This window comes from Gallinula chloropus (genome assembly GCF_964237585.1).
Source record: "Gallinula chloropus genome assembly, chromosome: Z".
In the NCBI taxonomy this organism is placed as follows: Eukaryota; Metazoa; Chordata; class Aves; order Gruiformes; family Rallidae; genus Gallinula; species Gallinula chloropus.
Genome location: NC_140089.1, coordinates 14,881,954 through 14,901,938, shown reverse-complemented (window position 1 = coordinate 14,901,938; position 19,985 = coordinate 14,881,954). Strand labels below are relative to the sequence as shown.

Below are 19,985 nucleotides of genomic sequence, written 5' to 3'. Positions count from 1 at the left end.
GTATGTTAACACAGACTTAATTTTTTTTAATAGACATGGAGCCCTGTTTCCTTAACTTCCTGATTTCATAGGTTTTGAATGCAGTAATTGCTGAGTTACTGTAATAGTCTGAAGTATAACAGTCTTTTGAGTGTAATACTTAATTACTAAACAGTTACCAGTACAGTTTTTAAGTATTTTAAAACCTTTCTTAGAGCCTATTCACAGCTTAAATTCTATGTTGATGTTCCATGTGATTTTAATCTTAAAAGTGCAGTGTTTAGGCTAGAACCTGATCTTTTTAAAATTACCTTTTTCCTTTGGTATAATTAGTTACATGCCTTTTTTCAGGTGAAGTAGAAGCATAAATAAAAGGGTAAGAATTCTAATTTTTAAAATCAGAGGTCAGAGATTGCTCTGTAGAGCAGTGAAAGTAGTAAAAATGGTAAAATTAATAGATAAAATCTTGATTTTGAGTCATAAGGTTATGGGTAGGTAGTACTTACTTGCACACTGATGCAAGTATCTTGTGGCACACTTCAGTGAAGATAGGTGTGTTACATAAACTGGAAGTACCTCAAATGAGACACCCTTTGCTATTTTGAGAAGTGCTGTGATACTTAAGAGCACAGTGAAGTCTGTAGAGCAAGTACACTGAAGTCCTGTGCACGCAAGTCAGCTGTCCTGTTGGAGTGTTCTCCCTGCAGGCCACGGCTCACAGGAAGCAAATACTCTTAGGTCATACTGCTTTGCTGAGATCCAAATTTTATGCACGTTGCTACAGTATGTAATAAGCAGTTGATCAAACACCTGCCTGACTGTGTACAATGGGGAGCTTCAGAAGTGCAGTTAGCATAGCTTTTGGGTTGGGACCTGAGAGAATGACTTCGCAAGCTTGCAGCTGATACCAAAGCCTCAGTATTTTGCATAACAAGAGGTGATTAAAGGTCTTTAACAACCTAAGTTACAAATAAACAGACATGAAGTTGGCTACCTCATCTGCTAACCAGGGGCAAGGAGTATCTCTTGTGCTCACAGCAGTTGCGATCTGTGGCAGCACTCAGGAGTCCTCTACTTGTGCCAGTCTTGTGGGTATATTTAAAACTTCGACTACTACTTGTAGTCGTGGTCAAACAGCCCATTAGCTTTTGTGGAATCCTCCTAGAACTGCTCAATTCAGGGATAACTGGATTTTGCAATCCTGTTTTTTTAAGAACAAAACTAGATGTGTTGGGGGACAAAAACACCCTTAAGAACTCTTGCATATTTTGCTCCAGTTCTTCCACTTGAGAAATCCTTGCCTCTACTGCCACTTCTATGTCTGGTGGTACTCTTCAAACAGCTCTTGCAAAGGAACTTACTGAATACAGTCTGTGCAAGACTTTAATTTACTTGATTTTTAAAACCTAGGATTTTAAGGACAGACAATTCTGGCAAAGTCTCGTGTGGTGTTTTGCTTTGGGGTTTTTTTGCTGTCTGAGAGAGGCATGTAAAGGGAGCTGTCTTTCAGTGATGCATGGTCATCTTAACGTGCCTGTGGGAAAACAATTCACTGCTTTTGCCTTCTTTACTCTTCAGTCTTGAAGATTTAAAAACTTATTTGTGGTAGAGTTCCCTTTCAGGCGTGGTGTGGTTCTGAAGGTAGTTTCTGGGTAGATACAAGGGTAACTAGACTTCATTGTCTTCTAAATCTTCTTAAAAAATAAGCATCTTACTTCATGCGAGAAAAATAACTTTAGAACTGAATTTGGAAAGATTAGATTGGAATTGCCTCAAATCCAATTAAGCCATACTGCATGGACGTGCTGGGAATATAAATGCAATTACTGTAAATTTGTACAAACTGATTTGTTGCATTATCTTGCTAATCTAACATACGGTACTTTTTGTGTCCATATTGCAGACGGCAACTCCAAACTAACATGGCAGTCAGACTCTGTGATGTGGCTTCTCTGCTTAGAAGTGGTTCGTGGGCAGCAGAGCCTTGGACTGGGGTCTGTGGGACTTTTATTAAATTCTGTAGGATGCTTTTTTACATGTTAATAGTGCTGAGGCCATACCAAACTTCTCAATATCTCATTTGGAATGTTAAATCTCTTCTATGTTTTGTTACAGGCTGTAGGTTGTTTCCCTGTTCTTTGAGAGCCTAGAACACACTGGTGTACCACGACAAGTTCTTCTATAATATGGTCATCTCCTGTAGAAATTACACTGCAGTGGCTTGCCTTTCTTCTAATGTCAATTAGATTTTAGTACTAATTCAAAATACCTGGTGGATAATTGAAGAGTAGTATTGTACTAAAATGGTTTTGGTATGGTCTGAATACTAAACTCAAGTAACTTAAACCTGTGTACTGTGTATTTATAATTACTATTTTAAAGTTTATTTACAAGTCTTATTCTAAGATATTGTTTGAAAACTGTAAATTTAATCTCTTAAACTATTTTTCATGGTGGAAAATATTTCATAGCTGCTGAAGTGCTTTGTGTAGTCAACCTATCAGTGGAATATGCATTATTTGTAAAACACATTAGTATCACTTTATTCAGAGCAGATGGTTCTATAGCTGAGAGATGCTGTAATTTCAGCACACACAGGCTACTGCAGCTGTTCACTTGAATGTTGGCTTAGGATCCCATTCTTGCCACCTGAACATGAAAATAAATGTGCAATTAAGTGAGGATTGTTTGTTGTCCTTGCTAAATCCTGCTAATTTTCATCAATGAACACTTTAAATTTGAGAAAAAAGAAAACAAGGAGCGGGGGGGAAAAGCAATCCTAGAAAGCCTCAGAGCAAAGCACTTGTGGCTACTAGCACTGCCAGATACAGTGTTTTGAAAAGTAATTTATCTTAATTGGGATCATTTACTTAATTTTTCAGCAGACTTGTTTCATCATGTGCTAGGAGCTGGTTGCCCCTTGACATTTGTCACAAGGGAGGAAAATGTTGTTCTGGTTGTAGGTCCTCTGGAAAACAAGGTCACACTTCTGTCATAGATGTGCCTTCCCTTTTTTTGGCTGTGCTGAGCAAGTAACCTCTTGAAAAATGCTTCTGTATGCAGAACCCAGAAATGTGTTCCCAAAAATGTCTGAATTGTAGTTTGAAACATTCATTCACCCCTTCTCATACTTTTTCACGTTTGCACTCCCTCGGTGCAGTTGACCTAATCAACTCTTTCAATGTGCATTGTTTGCATATGCTGTTTGGAACAGGGTGGTTAGGACTCCAGAGGTCCTGACACTGTGCTGTAATTTTACAATAGGCTTTTTTTTTGTGTGAAGACTTGTGGAAATCAGAGGTTGGATTTCTGTGACTGCTGGATTTTAAGTGAAACTTCTTGATGTGTCTTGCCTCTGTTGAAGTGTTTGTTATTGGAGAATTAATTTACAGACATTGCTGTGGGATGTTGTCCTATGTAGTTGGTCTCAAACAGGATAGGCTGCCCAAGTCTTGGATATAAACCACTGTATTTAGCAGCTGTTACCATTCGGTGACTGACTGAGATGGCAGAGCATCTTTTGTACATGTGGTAGCTTGTGGGCAAGTACTTCAAATGATTGCTGCTTTATCTGCCAGTCATACAGTTAGTTACTTTGAGATGAAATACAGTAGTTCCTAGAGTGGTGATCACTCCCTTATTTTGATGTCTAAAAGTAAATCAAGTTAGTTATCAAATTTAAGTGTTTTCAAAGTGCAGGGGTGGGGAGAACTGAGAAGCAGGAATGGCCATTTTAATCAAAAAGCATTTAGAAACCTGCTTCCAACCTGTTGTGACAGAAGGTTGACCTAGAGGTAAAGGACTTATTTTCCATCTCAGCACATGTGTATTGAAATCACTAGTCTTGCTCTCTGCTCTTCCTTATGAGAAATAGGCTCAGGATGCAGTTAACATCCTTTTGACCTGTTTGAAAATAAGCAAATATTACTGCTTTAAAAGCTGCATTTCATACAATTTGAGTTATCAGTTGTAAGCTAGTATAGCTGATTACCCTTGCAACAGTCCAATTGTACCTGGTAACTTCTACACTAGAAAGGCTGTGATGCCTCTAAAGGAAAATGGGGGAGGATGGAAGCTAAGCTTTGAGTGTTGACTTCACTGAGACAACTAGAAGATTTTAGTGACAACTTTATTTGCCTCTAATTTGAAGTATTGCTTTGACTAATAGTAAAAATACCTCTGTATTGGTGGGGGTTTTGCATGTAGACGCAGTATATGTCTCTGGCAATAGCACTTCTGTATTGAATAGGTAGTGAAATACGGATTTTAATGGTTCTTGTTTTCTGTGTTTTTCATCAGATATTTACTGCCATGGAAACGCAACTGTCTAATGGACCAAGTTGCAATAACACAGCCCATAATTCAACCACCATGAACAGTTGTTCATCACCTGTTGATTCTGGAAACACAGAAGACAGCAAGACCAACTTAATAGTCAACTACCTTCCACAGAACATGACACAAGACGAGCTGAAGAGTCTGTTTGGTAGCATCGGTGAGATAGAATCCTGCAAGCTTGTCAGGGACAAAATAACAGGTATGTTGATATCTGGATTTTCTGCATATTTTAATTTTTCAGTCATTAAGCTGTCAGATTGTGTTTTCCAGTTTTAAATCAGGGAATAAAAGCACAGGAAACCAATGCTGATGTTGCTAGTTTGAATGAATTTAGGTTCATCACTACCTAGGTTGTATACCCAAAAATTAAGGCTGTATTTGCATTTCATCCAGGTTTATATAGGGGCTCTAAACAGGGAGCATATCGAGTCTTTGCAAAGAAGATCGAGATGTGGAAAAGGGTGTATCTGTATCAGGTTTGGAGGAGCTGGAACTAGATGATCTTTGAGGTCTCTTCCAGTGCTAACCATTCTATGCTTTATTTGACTTATTATTCACCTCCATTGGAGTCATGACTTCATTAGACCTAGTTGATGCAAAACTTCGTTTTTCAGGGATGCTAGTAACTAAATTTGTGCTTTGGGAAAACGGTGGCCTTCAGTTACAGGAACTTGGAAGCTAAAGCTGCCTTTACATTGCAGCATTTGAGCAATTGCTTTAGGATGAACACAAATCAGTGTGCTTTCTGAGTGCAAGCGTGAACTGCAGCGTGATGTGTGCTGTTAGTTTACTACAGAAACCACTGCTTCTAGTTCTGGGCTGACCAAACCTCAAAGCAATCTCTGATTTTCCTTGTGAAGAATACTGAATGTGGGTGGGAATGCCAAAGAAATTAGGCTGGGCTGATCCTACACCCTGCTGTCTACTCTGAAGGCTGGTTGATGCACAAAAACAGGCCTATCTTCCCTATAGGTAATTTCAGTGCTTGGAAACAAAAAGGTCCTTACATAGCTGTCTTTTGACCCTTTGTTCAAGGAGTGTAAGGATGTAGCTGACACTCGATCAGTCAGTGGGATGGCTATTCAAAGCATTTACCTCTGTCTTGCAGATCTGTGTTCAGTAAGCATTCCTTATTAAAGGTGCTTAAGGGTTACATGCTTCTCCCAATTAAGAGGTTGCTGCAGGCACACAAAAGTGAGCCTCAAGGTCTTAATGATGGAAATGCAAATTGCCAACATCCTTAAATGGCAGTTTTGATGTTTTATATGCTGGATGCTACTTAGTGTCAAATGACTTCTTGTGGAAATGGAATTGTTCAAGACTTAAAGACCTTTTCGGAGGTGTGAGGCTTTCTGTACAGCATAAAGAAAGATCATGAATTTCAAGTACATTGTTAGTAGGTGAGAACTCCAGGGTTGGAGCTATTGGAGATATTGGAGATATGCCTGATGTTCCTCATGTATCAGAGCAGCTGCTCAGCTTTAAGGCCTACTTTCAGCTGCCTGCAAAAGCACTGCATTAGTCTTGTTCCAAAAGGTTTTAGTATAAACGAGGTTGAGAAATGTTTCTGACCTTATAACTGCATTGGGAGCAATACTTCTGATTTAAGTAGCCTGGAGCAAGATTACCTTGTGTTTGTGGATGCTGGGGAGTGAATGCTCTAGTTCTAGCCCTGTTCTTACTCAAGTTTTTCTGCAGAGGGTTCTTGAAAAGCAGATTTTCCTTCTGCAGTTCAGAACAGGTATTGCTACCAGGTTTATGTGGAGGAAGAGCTTTGGCATGAGTTTCAAAATTACATCGGCTTAATTCCTTTGTCAAAACAAATTTTATCTTAATGCACTGTCATGACGACTACATATGTGGTGAATTCCTTTAACTGTGAAGCTTAGGTGACTGTAGAAATGGAAATACCCTTTCATACAATCTAACCTGAAAGTGAGAATTGATAAGGGGCAAAGCATTCTCTGGTGGCTTCATGAGGTGAAACTTAATTTGTGGCATGCTAGAACTGAGAGCCGTTTGTCCATCAGATGAGACAGCTGTAGTATAGGAATGCTAAGGAATCTGGTACTATCTCTGTGGGTAAATGAAATGAAACATGCAGGCGAGCCATTTTTTGGCAATGGAACACTGTTTAATAAAGAATATAAAATTCTAGCTTGTCCATATTAGCTGGGAGTTGTCAAGGTCCCAGACCATACCCCACTGTTGTGATTCACTAGTTCTTCCATGAAGAAACCTGCTACATAGTGGGTCATCAGTGCCACATTGAGACTCAGAGGGATCAAGGATTGCTGCTGCTGTCTTGACCCACATACTTGTCAGAATATCCTGTGCCTTTGAACCAAATTCTCACACTTTTTAATACACGTTCCCTGTTCACATCTGTGACACTGCAGTGCATTTAAGACAGCATTGAGTTCCCTATTCCTTGAAGTTGTCTGCATACTTTAGGATTGAGATCAGTTAAGGTTGATGGCTCCTCTGCCCCTGGGAAACCTGTTGGAGGGAAGAGGAGGTACCTTGGAGTTCAGTTCTTAATTTCACTTGAGCAGTCTGAAACCTCTTTCTTAAAGGGCTATTCTAATAGTTCCAGTAATGCTTTTTCTGTGAAGTAGAATTTGTTAAAACAACTTATTTCAACCAGTGATGATAGTTGCTTGCTGTTCACTGTCAGCATAAAGCCTTGTGTCCATGACTGGTTTAAGTGTTTAGTTGTGAGGGAGGTTGGGAAGAAAGCTGAATTGCAGAAGGTTCCTCCTGGTCATCTCCAAGCATGCAGTTTTTGTGCACAACTTGCTGCTGGGGCAGCATTGGAGGCTGAAGTGAAGTTTATTTTCTCAGCTAATGGAAAAACACAAAGTATTCTCAGCATGAATTAAAATAGCTGATTGCTGCTGTTTTACCAAAGGTAGAGAAATAAGCTTGAAACTAATGAGGATTTTAAAGCATACTGAACAGACTCTCTCCATGTGAGAATCTCATCAACAAGAGCAACATCTGAAGTGGGGCATGAATACCATGTATCATGCTCACCAGATAATTATCTGGAATAAGTCACTACCCAGATATTCTGGAGTCTGTTAACATTTATGCTTTTGATTATGTATATACAAGGTTCAAATCTACCACATGAAATAATCGTAGTTTTACAATAGGTGAAAGGCCCTGGTCTCAACAAAGGATCATAAGTGCATTCTTACCAACTGCTCTAGTTTAATTTATTAGTTTTAAGTGCTTTTGATATTAAAAAGCAGCAGATAACATTTTACTTCATCTGTTAAGCATATATCTTTATAAAAATTGGGCTAAAAATAGTTGATGTGGAAGAAGGTAAAATGGGATACAGTCTAGTTATCAAACTGTCCCTATTCAAGCACAAGCTTTCCACTCATTCCAAGACAGCTGTTCACAGTGCAAACTAACACTTCAAAATGAACACCTGGTATGGTACATGTATTTTCCAGACCTACTTCTCTGAAACTTGAATATACAAAAAAGATTTCACGTACAATGCCCACTGTCTTTACTGTCAATTCAGTTGTACATATGGAAATTAAATGCTTAGTTATGTGTTGTGGAATAACCCCTGTGATTTCAGGCCTTTGCTTATTTGTCGTTTACCTGGGAGTACTTGCAGAGTTGTTAGCTAAACTGGAACTGTCTGGAATTCAGATGCTGATTTTGGGGAACAGCTGGAATCATACATCATAAATTTGGCAGAATTTCTTGGTTTTTATTGACTTCAGACCTCCTGTACTCTTTTATTATAATAATACTATGCTCATAAAATGCACATCTTTTTTTCTTTAAAAGATAATCTGTTTAGATAACTTTTTATTGTCTTTCTGACAGTATTTGAACCGGTGTTAATGAATATATGTAGACTTTGATTTAGTATGCCTGCCGCAAGTATTTAGAGATCTAGCCTGGAACCAGTATTTCACGTCTGTAGACTTATGTGGCTGTGAAGCTGAATAATCAACTGTTGCATCTAATACCAGCAGAGATGCTCCCCATATGAAGGGTTTTTTGCATTTCTTCCTGCTGTCAAACTTCCTGCCTTCTAACAGATTCTGAGGACATTCTTGCTGATTGCTGTTGTTGGCCTGTTCTTCAGATTTAATCCAACTGCTTTACTGAGAAGCTTGCATGTTGGTGGAAGGCCTGATAGATCCTTTTCCACACCTCTCAAAAGTTGTACCCATTAGGTCCATGGCTGGTAACTGTGACATTGCAGTAGGGTTTCTTTATGTTCAACATAATAGGCTGTCAGATTGAAAATCTTCAGGCTTTAGTATGTGACCCTTAATGTATTGACTTAGAAATAAGTGTTATGGATGGGCACATGGAGGTCATGCTGCTTCTTTTCTGTTAACTTCAGCCTTATAAGAAAGGGTATGTCTTGTGCGTATTTCATCTTGCCCTCTGCAGATACTACTTGGATACTTGGAGGTATTGTCCCATTGCTCTCTTGCATATAGTGTAAATGCAGAATGCACCACATGTCAGCAGGTGTCTAGAACAATATGGTTCTAAAAAAACTCACTAGAAGTTGAACAACTCCAGAAAGCTGTTGAAGCAGCTGTAGTCAGCATGTTTGTAATCAATTTGTACAGAAATAGTTTTAGTTGTTAATACTAAGGTCTTTCACTCATCTTCAGTTTTGAAGAACCATGGTAAATGCAAAGCATTCTGGGTTGATCATAGAAGAAAACAGAAAACATGCAAGAGTTGGGCACAGTGTTGTCCAGAGTTGACAGCTGAGTAAATGTCGACAACACTAACCATTCCAGTAACATTGGTCATAACTTAGTGTGCAGTGTACATGTGTACAAGCCAGCCCATAGTTAGGGATGTGGGCTGTTAGATTCTTGTCTATAGAGTACTTGGGTGCAGAGTGGGAGGAAACACCTAATGACAGTGCTGAACTCTGCCCAAACACTGAGGCTGTGGAGTGGACTAGTCTGAAGAAATGTTAATTCTAGTGGAAACTAGTGTGTGTTAGAGGCCTTAAGTAATCGGAAGGCTTTTACAGGCATCACTGTCACTGCCTTCACTGTCTTTCAGGGTAATTGTGCTGTGAGATTAGTGCAGTGTATAATAATGAAGATTATGTTTCAGTGAAGCTTGCAGTTTGAGTGAGTGGCGTTGCTGATACAACACACCCTGGAGTGCTTTCACCCCAGGGATGTCATATGGGTTATAAGGACCTGGGTATCACTCAGAAGAAAACAGGTGCCTTCTCTATGCAATCATAAGCAGAGTGGTAACCAGTAAGACTTGAAGCAGCAGATGATCCTAACTGGTTCATATTTGATCCCTTATGAAGAAGCTAGTATATTACAACATGGAAGAAAGACGTTAAATATGTGCAAGGAGCACTATTTTTCTTCATGTAAAGCTATGTAAAAACACTCTTTTCCCACACTTTATTTTCTTCCATCGTGGTACACTTGAAGTAGCAGTTCTTACAACACATTTGCTTGGTTGACATAGTGTTTCTTAGTGCACAACTGTAGAAAAGTACTTACACTATTTTCTGTTAGTTTTTTGTCTTGGAGTATGCCTGATGTGAATAGAGGTAGGTAGAAAGTTGTAGAAAGCAACGTAAGAAACATGTGCAAGCCTCTGATTTTAATGACAATACTTGAATCCACATGTAGAGGGAAAAATACAGCTTAATACTGCATTTAACTTTGATGCCTTTAATTTTTGTAAATGTATCAATTCCTGGAGTTCTCAAGGGCACAGCCATGTTTTCTTCAAGCTTTCTACACCACTGATCATTTGTTTCACTTTGTTTTTTATAATTTCTTATTTGAGACATTATATAGCACTGACTAAAACAGGAGGAGATTTGTAATCTGAATTCTTTCCTATCTTCTGAGTGCCTGGAGCTTTTGAAGATAAGTTTTCCTCTTTCTCCTGATCTTTCTGGTACCTATGGCTTCACGGAGGTTAAGCCACAGTCCTTTTTGAAATGCATTTAAAGCCGAAAGCTGCTGCACAATGGTTATGAAGTCTTGGCATCCATAGCAATCAGTTCATGGTTGTCACTAGCTATGTTTGAACATGATTGTTGTTCAACCTCCTGTAGTATCCACAAGCAAATGCCTTCTTGCTGTTGCTAGTCCAAAAGTGTACATCTTCACACACAGTCCCTGCTTCCAACTGGTTTTGGGGTCAAGATTTCCTATTTGGACATGTGAATTGTTAGTGACCCTCAGTTAATGTTGTCTCTGGCTTACTGAAGATCTTTGATCAGGTTCATGTAAGTCTTAGCCTCCACAATAACCTCTATCCTTGACTTTTTTGCCTGTTGTGAGGAAGAACCTGGAAAATCACCCTGATTTTTGTATCTGATACTAATAAGCTTGCTTTGAAGCAGCAGATGTTCCTCACATGAAGAACCATGCAAAATGTAATGCAAGAGGCTATCGCTAGGTTAATAAAAGGGTGGAACTGAACTTGCCTGGGAGTAGTTTCTCTTCCTGAAAAGGCCTAATTTTTAGGATAACTTGCAGGTCTGTTATAAGCTGTTCAATTGCAGACACAGTGTTACTATTGTATGGCAAGATAAACTGTCAAGTACTTTGATCAGTGTTGTTTTCTTTTCATTCATCCTTCAACTTGTGTTTTTCCAGATTCAGAGCGGTAGCTGTGTGGTGGTTTAGTCCCATCTGGCAGCTGAGCACCACATGACTGCTGCTTGCTTGCCTCCCTCCCTACAGCTGTGGTGTGGGGCTGCAGACTAGAAGCAAACCTTGTGGGTTGGGATAAGAACAGATGATAGCACACAGGAAGGGATTAAGAACAGGATAAAAGAGACAAAACTGGTGATACACAAAAGCAGTTCCTCACCAAACTGTGCAGCTGAGTCCACATAGCTCAGAGCTGTCGAAGCCAAAACACCTGAGATATGGGTCCTGGAGCTGCACACCCCCCCACCTCTAGGCCCTTTTATGCTGAGCACAATGTCATGGTATAGAATACTCCTTAGGTTAGTTTGAGTCTTGGCTGTGTGTGTCCCTCCCCTTCTCATTAGCAGGGCAACATCAAAAGCTGAGAAGACCTTGACTGCTTGGCAACAACTGAAAATACCAGATTGATAAAATTCTCAACCTGAACCACAAACACAGTACTGCAACAGCTGCTAGACAGAAAATCACTTATCTCAGGACAGGCTGAGAAACTGGGTTTGGGAGAAAGAGGCATCAAATTTTTAAAACCAGTAGTGATCATGGTTTACAGGTGTTTTCTTGCAAGCTGCCTTTCTTAGTAAAAGCTCAGTGGTGCATGAGTTAAGGGTATTAGGTAAATAGAATCCATCTCCTGGAACTGTGAGCAGACTGCAGTTAAACTTCAGGATTGCCCAGTGGCTCATGTTTCCCATCATTTTGCTGAGGCTGCTTTTAAAGTGCAGTTCAAGCCATAATGCAGGACTTCGAAACTTCAACAATAGTTTATGCTAAATAGGCAGAAAGCAACATTGATGTTCTGTGCTTACTCCTTCAGCCACTGTTGTTAGAGACTGTAGCTGTGTAGGTAGTTCTAAGAGTTCTGCAGTTAAGTGACTTGCATGTCTGGGTGTGGTCTCCTAGCCTTACTGTGTGAAAGTAATACTGTGCTAATTTGGCTATAATCAGATGCAATTGGCAGTAATGATGTGTGAAGATGTAGTAAACTCTTTGAAACAGAGCTTGCACCATCTGAATGATCCCCTGAATTTGGCACACAAGTGCTCTGTGGGTTTGTGTCTCAACAGGATCACCCTAGCATATTGTGGAGCATTTTTAACATCTTGAATTTCAAATTCAGACAGACAAAAGGTTTGAGTGTTTCTTACTCTTCTATCTGCAAGTCTATCAATTTTCCATGTTCCTCAAGTTGGATTGTAGGCCAGAAATGCTGTTGATTTTATCTATGAGCACAGCGGCTTGCCTTTAGGATATTGCAGGCTTAGATCCACCTAGAAACTTAGGAGATTTTAGGTTGATGTGCTGTGTCTTTATGGTTTTGTGTGCTGGACAGGGAACACATCTCTCATCTGAAATTTTAGGATGTTTGAAAACTTAGGTAGGTCATAAAATATGTAAGGTTGGAAGGGACTTTAGAGGTCGTCTAGCCCAACCCCTCTGCAGTAAGCAGGGACATCTTCATTAGATCAGGTTGCTCAGAGCCCCATCAAGCCTGATCTTGAACACCTCCAGGGATGGGGCATGTCTCTGGGCAACCTGTTCCCAGTGATCCACAACCTTCATATTGAAGAACTTTCTCCTCATTCAGCCTAAATCTCCCCTTTCTCTAGTTTAAAACCATTGGCCCTTGTCCTATTGCTGCATGCCCTCATGAACAGTTCTTCCTCAGCCTTGTTAGAGGCACCCTCCCAGTATTAATTTGAGATGAGTTCAGATGAGATCCTTTGTAGGTTTCTAGTGTTGTCATAGATGTTTAACAGTGTTTTTCCTAAAATTGCACACGCTGGTAGAGTGATGACAGGCAGAATGCCTCAGGTCAGGTTGCTGTGATCTGACTTGGTCCTGTTTACATGAATCTGACTTGTTCTTACAGTACTATAGTGTATCTTTGCCAAATTAACCACATACACAATCAGAAATTTAGGATGTTAGTTATGCATAGTTTATTGAAAACAGTATTCTGTGTAAAATGAACATTTGCATGGCTGATTGCAGAAAATGCATTATACTCACTAGAAAATAGACTATTCTGTGAAGGACTGGATTCAAGGACTAAAGCACTGAAGACAGTGTACATAGCTGTAGTTAAACTATCTAAGAAAAAAAAGTCCCCAGTCTGCTAGAATTCATACAGTATTTTTTCTGGAGACTTAGACATTGAGTTTGAGCTCTTAGACTTTATTACTTCACCTCTGAAATCTGTTCTTCACTGTCATGTATTGATGCAGACAATGTGTAATTTTTGGAAGATAGGCTTTATTATCACTTCTTCTGTGATGCTGCAGTTCTTGCTCGTTGTATTCCTTTAATTCATTATTTTACTGTAAGATTTTTTTTTTGCTGAAGTTGAAATAGATTGAAATGTTTGCTGTACTGAATGTCACTATACTGAAATCAATGACTGCACTGTAGAAAAATCCTATCTTTTGTGATTGCCACCTGTGGAAGGTGAATGTATTACTTTCTATGCAGACTTCATTTTCCAGAGTATGATTAGGGTGTGTTGTTATTTTTTTTTGTACTAGAAAAAAAAATTTATAGTGCAGTGGTATGTATTAGTGTATATTTGGTTAATAATAAATCTGACAGTGCTCTGGATTTTTTGCTTTTTAATAGGTGCGTGAGGGTGATAAGTCAGAATGGAACCACTGTTTGGGGCACTAATAATTAGCATTGATAGCACTCAATTAGCAGGGATACTTTTATTACACTCCCTTTACTTGTTAAGGAGATCAGTAGGTGGAAGGAAGGGAGGTGGGACTTGAAACCTAGCTGTAGGTGAAAATCAGTGTGTTTGATAGAACTCAGCCTTACCTTACCAGGAGTCCAGGCTGAAAGGGTGTTTTGAGAGCTCAGCCAGGTGCGTGCGGTTTGGCTCTGGCTGTGTTTCTTGCGTGCGTGCACTGCTGCTTGCCTGTTCTGTTTGGTCTTGGAGACCCTATAGAGGGACCTTTTAAGAACCCCAGGCAACCTGCAGCGCCAGGCGGGTATTCGCCAGCAGTGATTTCCTGAAGGTAGTCGGCTCGGCTCGGGCCTTGCACTGCGCATTCGGTAGCTCCGACGGGAAACGGCAGCCAAGGACTCCCTCGTGTGGTGGGTGTGCAAGGCTTCCCAGGCATCGTACAGCGCTGTGCAACGGCGGGTGTTTGCAGCTCACGTGTACCGAGAGCTTGTTGAAATAATTCCAGTAGTTGACCCTCGTGAAGAAATCCCAGCTGTAGAAATATCGAGGACCGAAGTTGATGGTTTCTCAGCACCTGTTACTCATCTGCTAGTAATAATGGAGCAGTGATGAAAAAAATAACCAGCTGTGTGCTCAGGCAAAGAAGTTGTACAGTATTGGCTCTGGATTTTGTCAGGGGAGATAGGATTCTGTCATGCATATAGGAAATTTATCTTCAGCAGTAGTTATTTATACAAGAGAATAAGGATGTAGATTCAGTAGACAACTGGACAGTAGATTTCAAGAGCAGAACATAAGTAGGCTTGCCCTTGGCCAGAAATTTCTGGGGTCAGATTTCATGTTGCTCCTCAAAATAACATTTAGAGAAGACCTAGCAATTTACCAAGATGCTTGAATCAGTCATAAAATAAACTGACCATACTAATCAGCTGCTCTCTAATCATGATGCCACACAGAAAAAAATATTCTTTCAGCAGTGATAAAACGTTGCAAGACTACTGAAAATGCAGCACTTAAATTTCCTGTGCATTTGTAACCTTGTGGGGACTTCTCCTTTGTGACACAGCTCTAATAGTGTTTCAGAAGTAGCTTTTGAAAGGGCTTACTTAACATCTGTTAAATTAAAGCTTCTACTTGTCTGCCTTTTTTTTAAGGTGTAACAGTAAATGACACTTGAGCACTTTCAGGCAAACTCTTGTTAACAGAAATGCATAGTTTTGATGTCTGAACTTTCTATGCATCCAGCCCAGTGGTATTGAGTAAGGAGCTGTTAAAGATGCTGCCTTGGGTGCTTGTGTCTGAAATAGTCTGTCATCTTCGTTCTGAGGTGCCTGCAGGCTTTAAGGGATGTTCTTCATGAAAATGAGTGGTAGCTCCTAGGTTGGAAACATAGCAGAAGTGTTTCACAGCCTTTCTGCACTACAGGGTCTTACAAAATTGACTGTCATTCTTTGGCCACTACAGAAGGGAGCAGCTACACAGACACTGCTGCATAAGTATTGAAGTTTTGTCTTATGTGCTGTAGTCCTGCTTTTTTCACTTTAACCTGTTTTCTAGGATTATGGATATAGCAGACAAAGGGAGGATCTCTTTAACTTGGCCTTCAAGGCAGCTGTCTGGTCCTTTTTGTCCTCTTTGAAAGTGCCACATGTAGTAATCTGTTATGTGGCAGATAAAGCTTCAGAAGACAAACCACACTATGGCTGTTGCAACTGCTTTGAAAGACAAAGAAAATGAAGGTTGAGTGTACTTCTGGCAAGAAAAGTTCTGAGGCAGGTAACTCCCAAGGGAGTTTGAAAGGAGAAGGTGTAAAACATTTTAATCACTGGCCTGGTGTGGTTGGGCTAAATGACCTGGTTTAACTGCTCCTGTAACCCCTTAACAGTAGTTGGAAAGAAGAAAACAGGCTTGGTATTTCTTTCAGTTTCTTTTACATTCCAATGCAGTTGAAGATGCTCTGGATTTCCCAGAGAAACAGTAAGCTTAGACACAGTAAAAAAAGTTTGAGAAGAGCAAGCTACTAAGAGGTGGTAATTATATACCACCAGGTATGTTGACCCCAGCTGGAGGCTGGGTGATGCTCAAAGCTACTCTTATCACTCACACTCCCCAGCTCAGCAGTGGAGAGAAATACAATGAAAGGCTCCTAAGATGGTATAAGGACAGAAAGATGACTTATCAATAACTGTCATAGGCAAAACAGACTCAACTGGAGGAAATGAATATATTACTGATGAAATCAGACAAGGGTGATGAGAAATAAAACCCCACCCCCTCCCTTCTTACCAGGCTCATCTTCACTCCCCATTCCTCTCCTTCCTCCTCAGAGGCACAAGTGGATGGGGATTAGGGTCAGTTCACCTCATGTTGTGTCAGCTGCTTTTTCCCTGCCATGGGGAGGACTCCTCACACTTCCCTGTTCTAGCCTGACATTTCTCCCATGGGAGACAGTTCTCCAACTTCAACATGAGTGCTTTTCATGAGATGCAGCTCTTCATGGACTGGAAGAGACTGACAAGGGGATACAGACCTTCAGGACAAAACTGCTAGCATGTAGGTCCCCCACAGGGTCACAAGTCCTACCAGCAGACCTGCTGTGGTGTAGGTTCCCCATTCCTTTGGGCCCCAGGTCCTGCCAGTAGCATGTTGCGGTGTGGGCTTCCCACAGGGTCACCCACCTGCTCCACTGTGGAGCCCTCCATTGACTATAGGTGGGTATCTGCTCCACCATTGATCTCCATAGCCTGCAGGGGACAGTCTTTTCCATGGGCTGCAGAGGAGTCTGCTGTTGTTTGGAGTACCTCTTCCCCCTCTTTCTGGCTAGAGCACCTCTTCCCCCTCTTTCACTGACCTTGGTGTCTGCAGTGCTGTTTCTCTCAGATGCTCTCAGTCCTTTCTGCCTGCAATTGCTCCTGGATTTTTTTCCTTCTAAGTATGTTATCACAGAAGACAGGACCACTGAGCTGGCCTTGGCCAGCAACAGGTCCATTTTGGAGTCTAGGGAAATTTTAGCAGCTTACAGAAGCCACCCTTGGAGAGCCCCCTGCCACTACCAGAACCTTGCTACACAAACCCAATTCAGGAAATTACTAGTGAAAGTTAAACATTTGCCACATTGTCTTCTACTTGTTTAATTCTCTGTTACTGTTTACAGGTGCTGCCCTCAGTCCAGTTAAGCTAGAAATCACCACTTTAGGCAATCAGGACTAGCTGTTCAGCCCTAAAACTGTCAGTAGACAGTAAGGAGCCACCACCAGCTTTTAGGGTGCAAACACTTCATTTGTATCTAGAACAAAAATTGTGTCTCATCGTGTCAGAATATATGATCTCTAAATCAGTAACAAAAGTAGAGGGCTGACAATAAGTGATGTTAGGCTCCCTCTTCACATGGAGGAGGTAAGCTGTACTTACTGTGGAAGTGAACTTCAAGGGAAACCTTTAAACTACAGCAACCAGCAATAAAATCAGCAGGTGGCTGCTCCAGAGTCTTACTTATGACAATTAATAGGATGTTCTCATCTCAAACAATCATGGGATCAGAATCATAGCATCTCCTGAGCTGGAAGTTACCCACAAGGATCACTGATTCCAACCCCCAGCTCCACACAGGACCAGTCGAGGCAGAGCATGGGACTGAGTGCTGTCCAGACGCTCCTTGACATCAGTCAAGCTCAGTGCTGTGACCTGTTCCAGTGCCTGACCACGCTCTCAGTAAAGAACCTCTTCCTAACACCCATACTGAACCTCCCCTGTTGCAGCCTACCCAATCTCTTCTTACTGGCCAGGTCTCACTAGCTAGTCTCCCAACACTGAACTGGGGAATGCTTAAGGCAGCTAGGCTCTTTCATGCAACCGAGTGTTCTGTGCATGAACACTTCTCCAGCAGAGGATTTACCTAGGTAGTAAGAAGCATCACTGTTCAGACAGCTTCAGCACTTTTTTCTCTTTCCTTTCCTGTCACAAACTATTTTGCTTATCTGTCCATTGTGAATAACTGTGTGGTAACAGGACACCAGAAAAATCTGCCGTGTTTCTAGATCTATTCCTTCCGAAGTGCATGAGAGCTTTGCATAAGTGATTAATGATGATCAAGTGGCGTGAGCTGGCTTGTAATTGCTTTTGAGCCTTCAGTAATTCAGCAGTAACCTTTTCTAGGAGGTGTAAATAGCTGTGCCTCAAGGAAATGTGCAGTGCAGTGATGCATTTTTTTTAATCCCACAATCTTTGAGTTATGTCAAGGAAAAATTAAGCTTGGCTTGTATTTTGCTAAATAATCAGTTAAGTTTCTCAATCTTTCTGTCACTTCTTCACTAGTGGAACATCTCCAGTCCAATGTAAGTACCCATCATGAATTTTTGTTCTAAAATTCAATTCTTGCAAGCTCACTTTGCTGTAATGTGTGAACCTGTTTCTTTTTAAAGCAAGTTAAAAAGTGACATTTAAAAAGTGACATTTTTCAAGTTAAAACAGTTGCAAATTCAGGAGCATTGTGACCATACCTCTATTTTTCTACTGGTTTATTTCACTCTTCCTACTTGAAACCTTTTTGTCTTTTGCTGACCAGTGCCTGTGAAGTCTGTCTATACTGTCCAAAATACTGAATCACTGTGGTCTGTACTACTATAGTGTTTAATGACATTGTTTACTTTCCTACTGTCTACGTAGATCTCAACTCAGTCTCCTGAATAGGCCTTTCAATGACTGATTAGAATAAAGTTGCTTGAAATAGCTCTTTGCCCCTTTTCTGTACAAATACATTCTTTATACTGACTGTAATGCACAAAAAGTAACTTTAAATTACTCTTTAATTTGCATTGTCATGATACATGGTGGTCAGGTGATAGTTATGAAACTCGTAAACTTGAAATGTAAATGGAACAGTTTCCCCTATTAAAGTCAATAGCATACAGCTTTACTGGTTCATGTTTTCTTGTGACTGCCTACTTAGAGACTGAACAGTCCTCAGTGACAACTTGGTGGTGGCTGTAGGTTTAAAGAAATGCTTAATTGAAAGGATTTTTTGCTATTTTACGTTTGAATTTGTCTTTGTTGCAAGTGTCAGTTATGTAAAGCTTAAAATGCAGTTAATGAATATGAACTTTGAAATCACAACTTGCGTTAAGTCCTTTCCTGTTTTACAGGCTTGAAATACAATTCTGTTGTGTGGGTTTAGGGTTTTTAACCTGGTTTTGTTGAAGCAAAATTCAAGCCAAGCTGCTTTCCCTCATTCATTTCTGCATTCTTTTCAGATAATCGTTTCCCTTCAGTTTTTCCTACTTCAGGTGATTTCTTATGCTAATCATTTATGCTACACCACATTGTCTAATATGCATGGAGCCCCAAGCATAACATCTAGTAGAAAGTGTACAGAAACAGCTTTGACTAGTACTGTGAAGTAGCCACAAGAACTCAGCTGATAGGTTGAGCATCTAGCTTCTGAAGCGGGTGTCACTTATGCAAGTGAGCAGTCTTCACCTTGAAGTTGGGGTTTTCCTACCGGCACAACTAATAACACAGAAAGATATGAAACTCTTAATATAAGCTAAACCTATTACTGTTTATAGGTTATGTTTATAGGTTATATAACTGATGTGTAGATACTCTTGAAGGCCTACAAAAGGCTAAACTGGCTATTTGGAATACATAAACACACAACAGGGGATGAAGCATGAGGATAGCGAACCTGGAGAAGCCAGAGGTTTTTCAGACTCTAGCGTGATGAAGCATAAATTGGAAAAACAAAGCTGAGGCAAGAGCCAGAGGGAGCTGACCCTGTCTTAAAATGGTAGGAGACTGAGCTGTTTTTTATAGATATTCGAATCTGAGGATTATTTAACTTGTGGATAACTACAGATTTACCCTCTTTCTTTCCTTACACTGTTGTGGACTTGGACACAAAAACTAGACTATGTGATGATGTTTCCAACATCAAGTTGATGCTTTTTTAACAAACAAGCCTCGGGAACAAGTGTGTTCTGCAGGAAGTTTGTCTTGGTGCATGCAGTTTGGTGTAGAAAAGGCATAGATGGCAGAGCCCAAAGCAATTTTCTATTAGTATTCAGCTTAATCTTTCTTAATCTCAATCAGTCTTCAGACAACACAAATTAGCTGTTATTTAATAATTGTAATGACATTTCTTTTTTTAGATCTCTTAAGTGGTGGATCATGTGGTTTAAGTGCATCTAACTTCTGTTTGGTTTGTCTCAAAAGCAAAAAGTTTAGACATTAAGCAGGTGGAAAAAGCTCCACTGAGTGAGAACTTGTTTGAACTATAGTGGTCAGGT

At 40.3% G+C, this 19,985-nt stretch overlaps 1 protein-coding gene across 3 annotated transcripts in view; it reads left to right on the top strand.

Annotated features, from left to right (window-relative positions):
- Positions 1-1,886: 1,886 nt before the first annotated feature.
- The window catches only part of ELAVL2 (ELAV like RNA binding protein 2), a gene marked incomplete at both ends in the record, with an annotated part of 47,651 nt that continues 29,552 nt past the window's right edge, over positions 1,887-19,985 (top strand). For 2 of the 3 annotated variants that reach the window (XM_084278890.1, XM_084278889.1), the window contains 2 exons: positions 1,887-1,973; positions 4,279-4,516. In XM_084278890.1, coding sequence (XP_084135016.1) covers positions 1,902-1,973; positions 4,279-4,516 — 310 coding nt within the window. Of the gene's footprint in view, positions 1,974-4,278; positions 4,517-19,985 lie in introns of those variants that run through there. The other variant, XM_084278888.1, reaches the window with a different exon arrangement.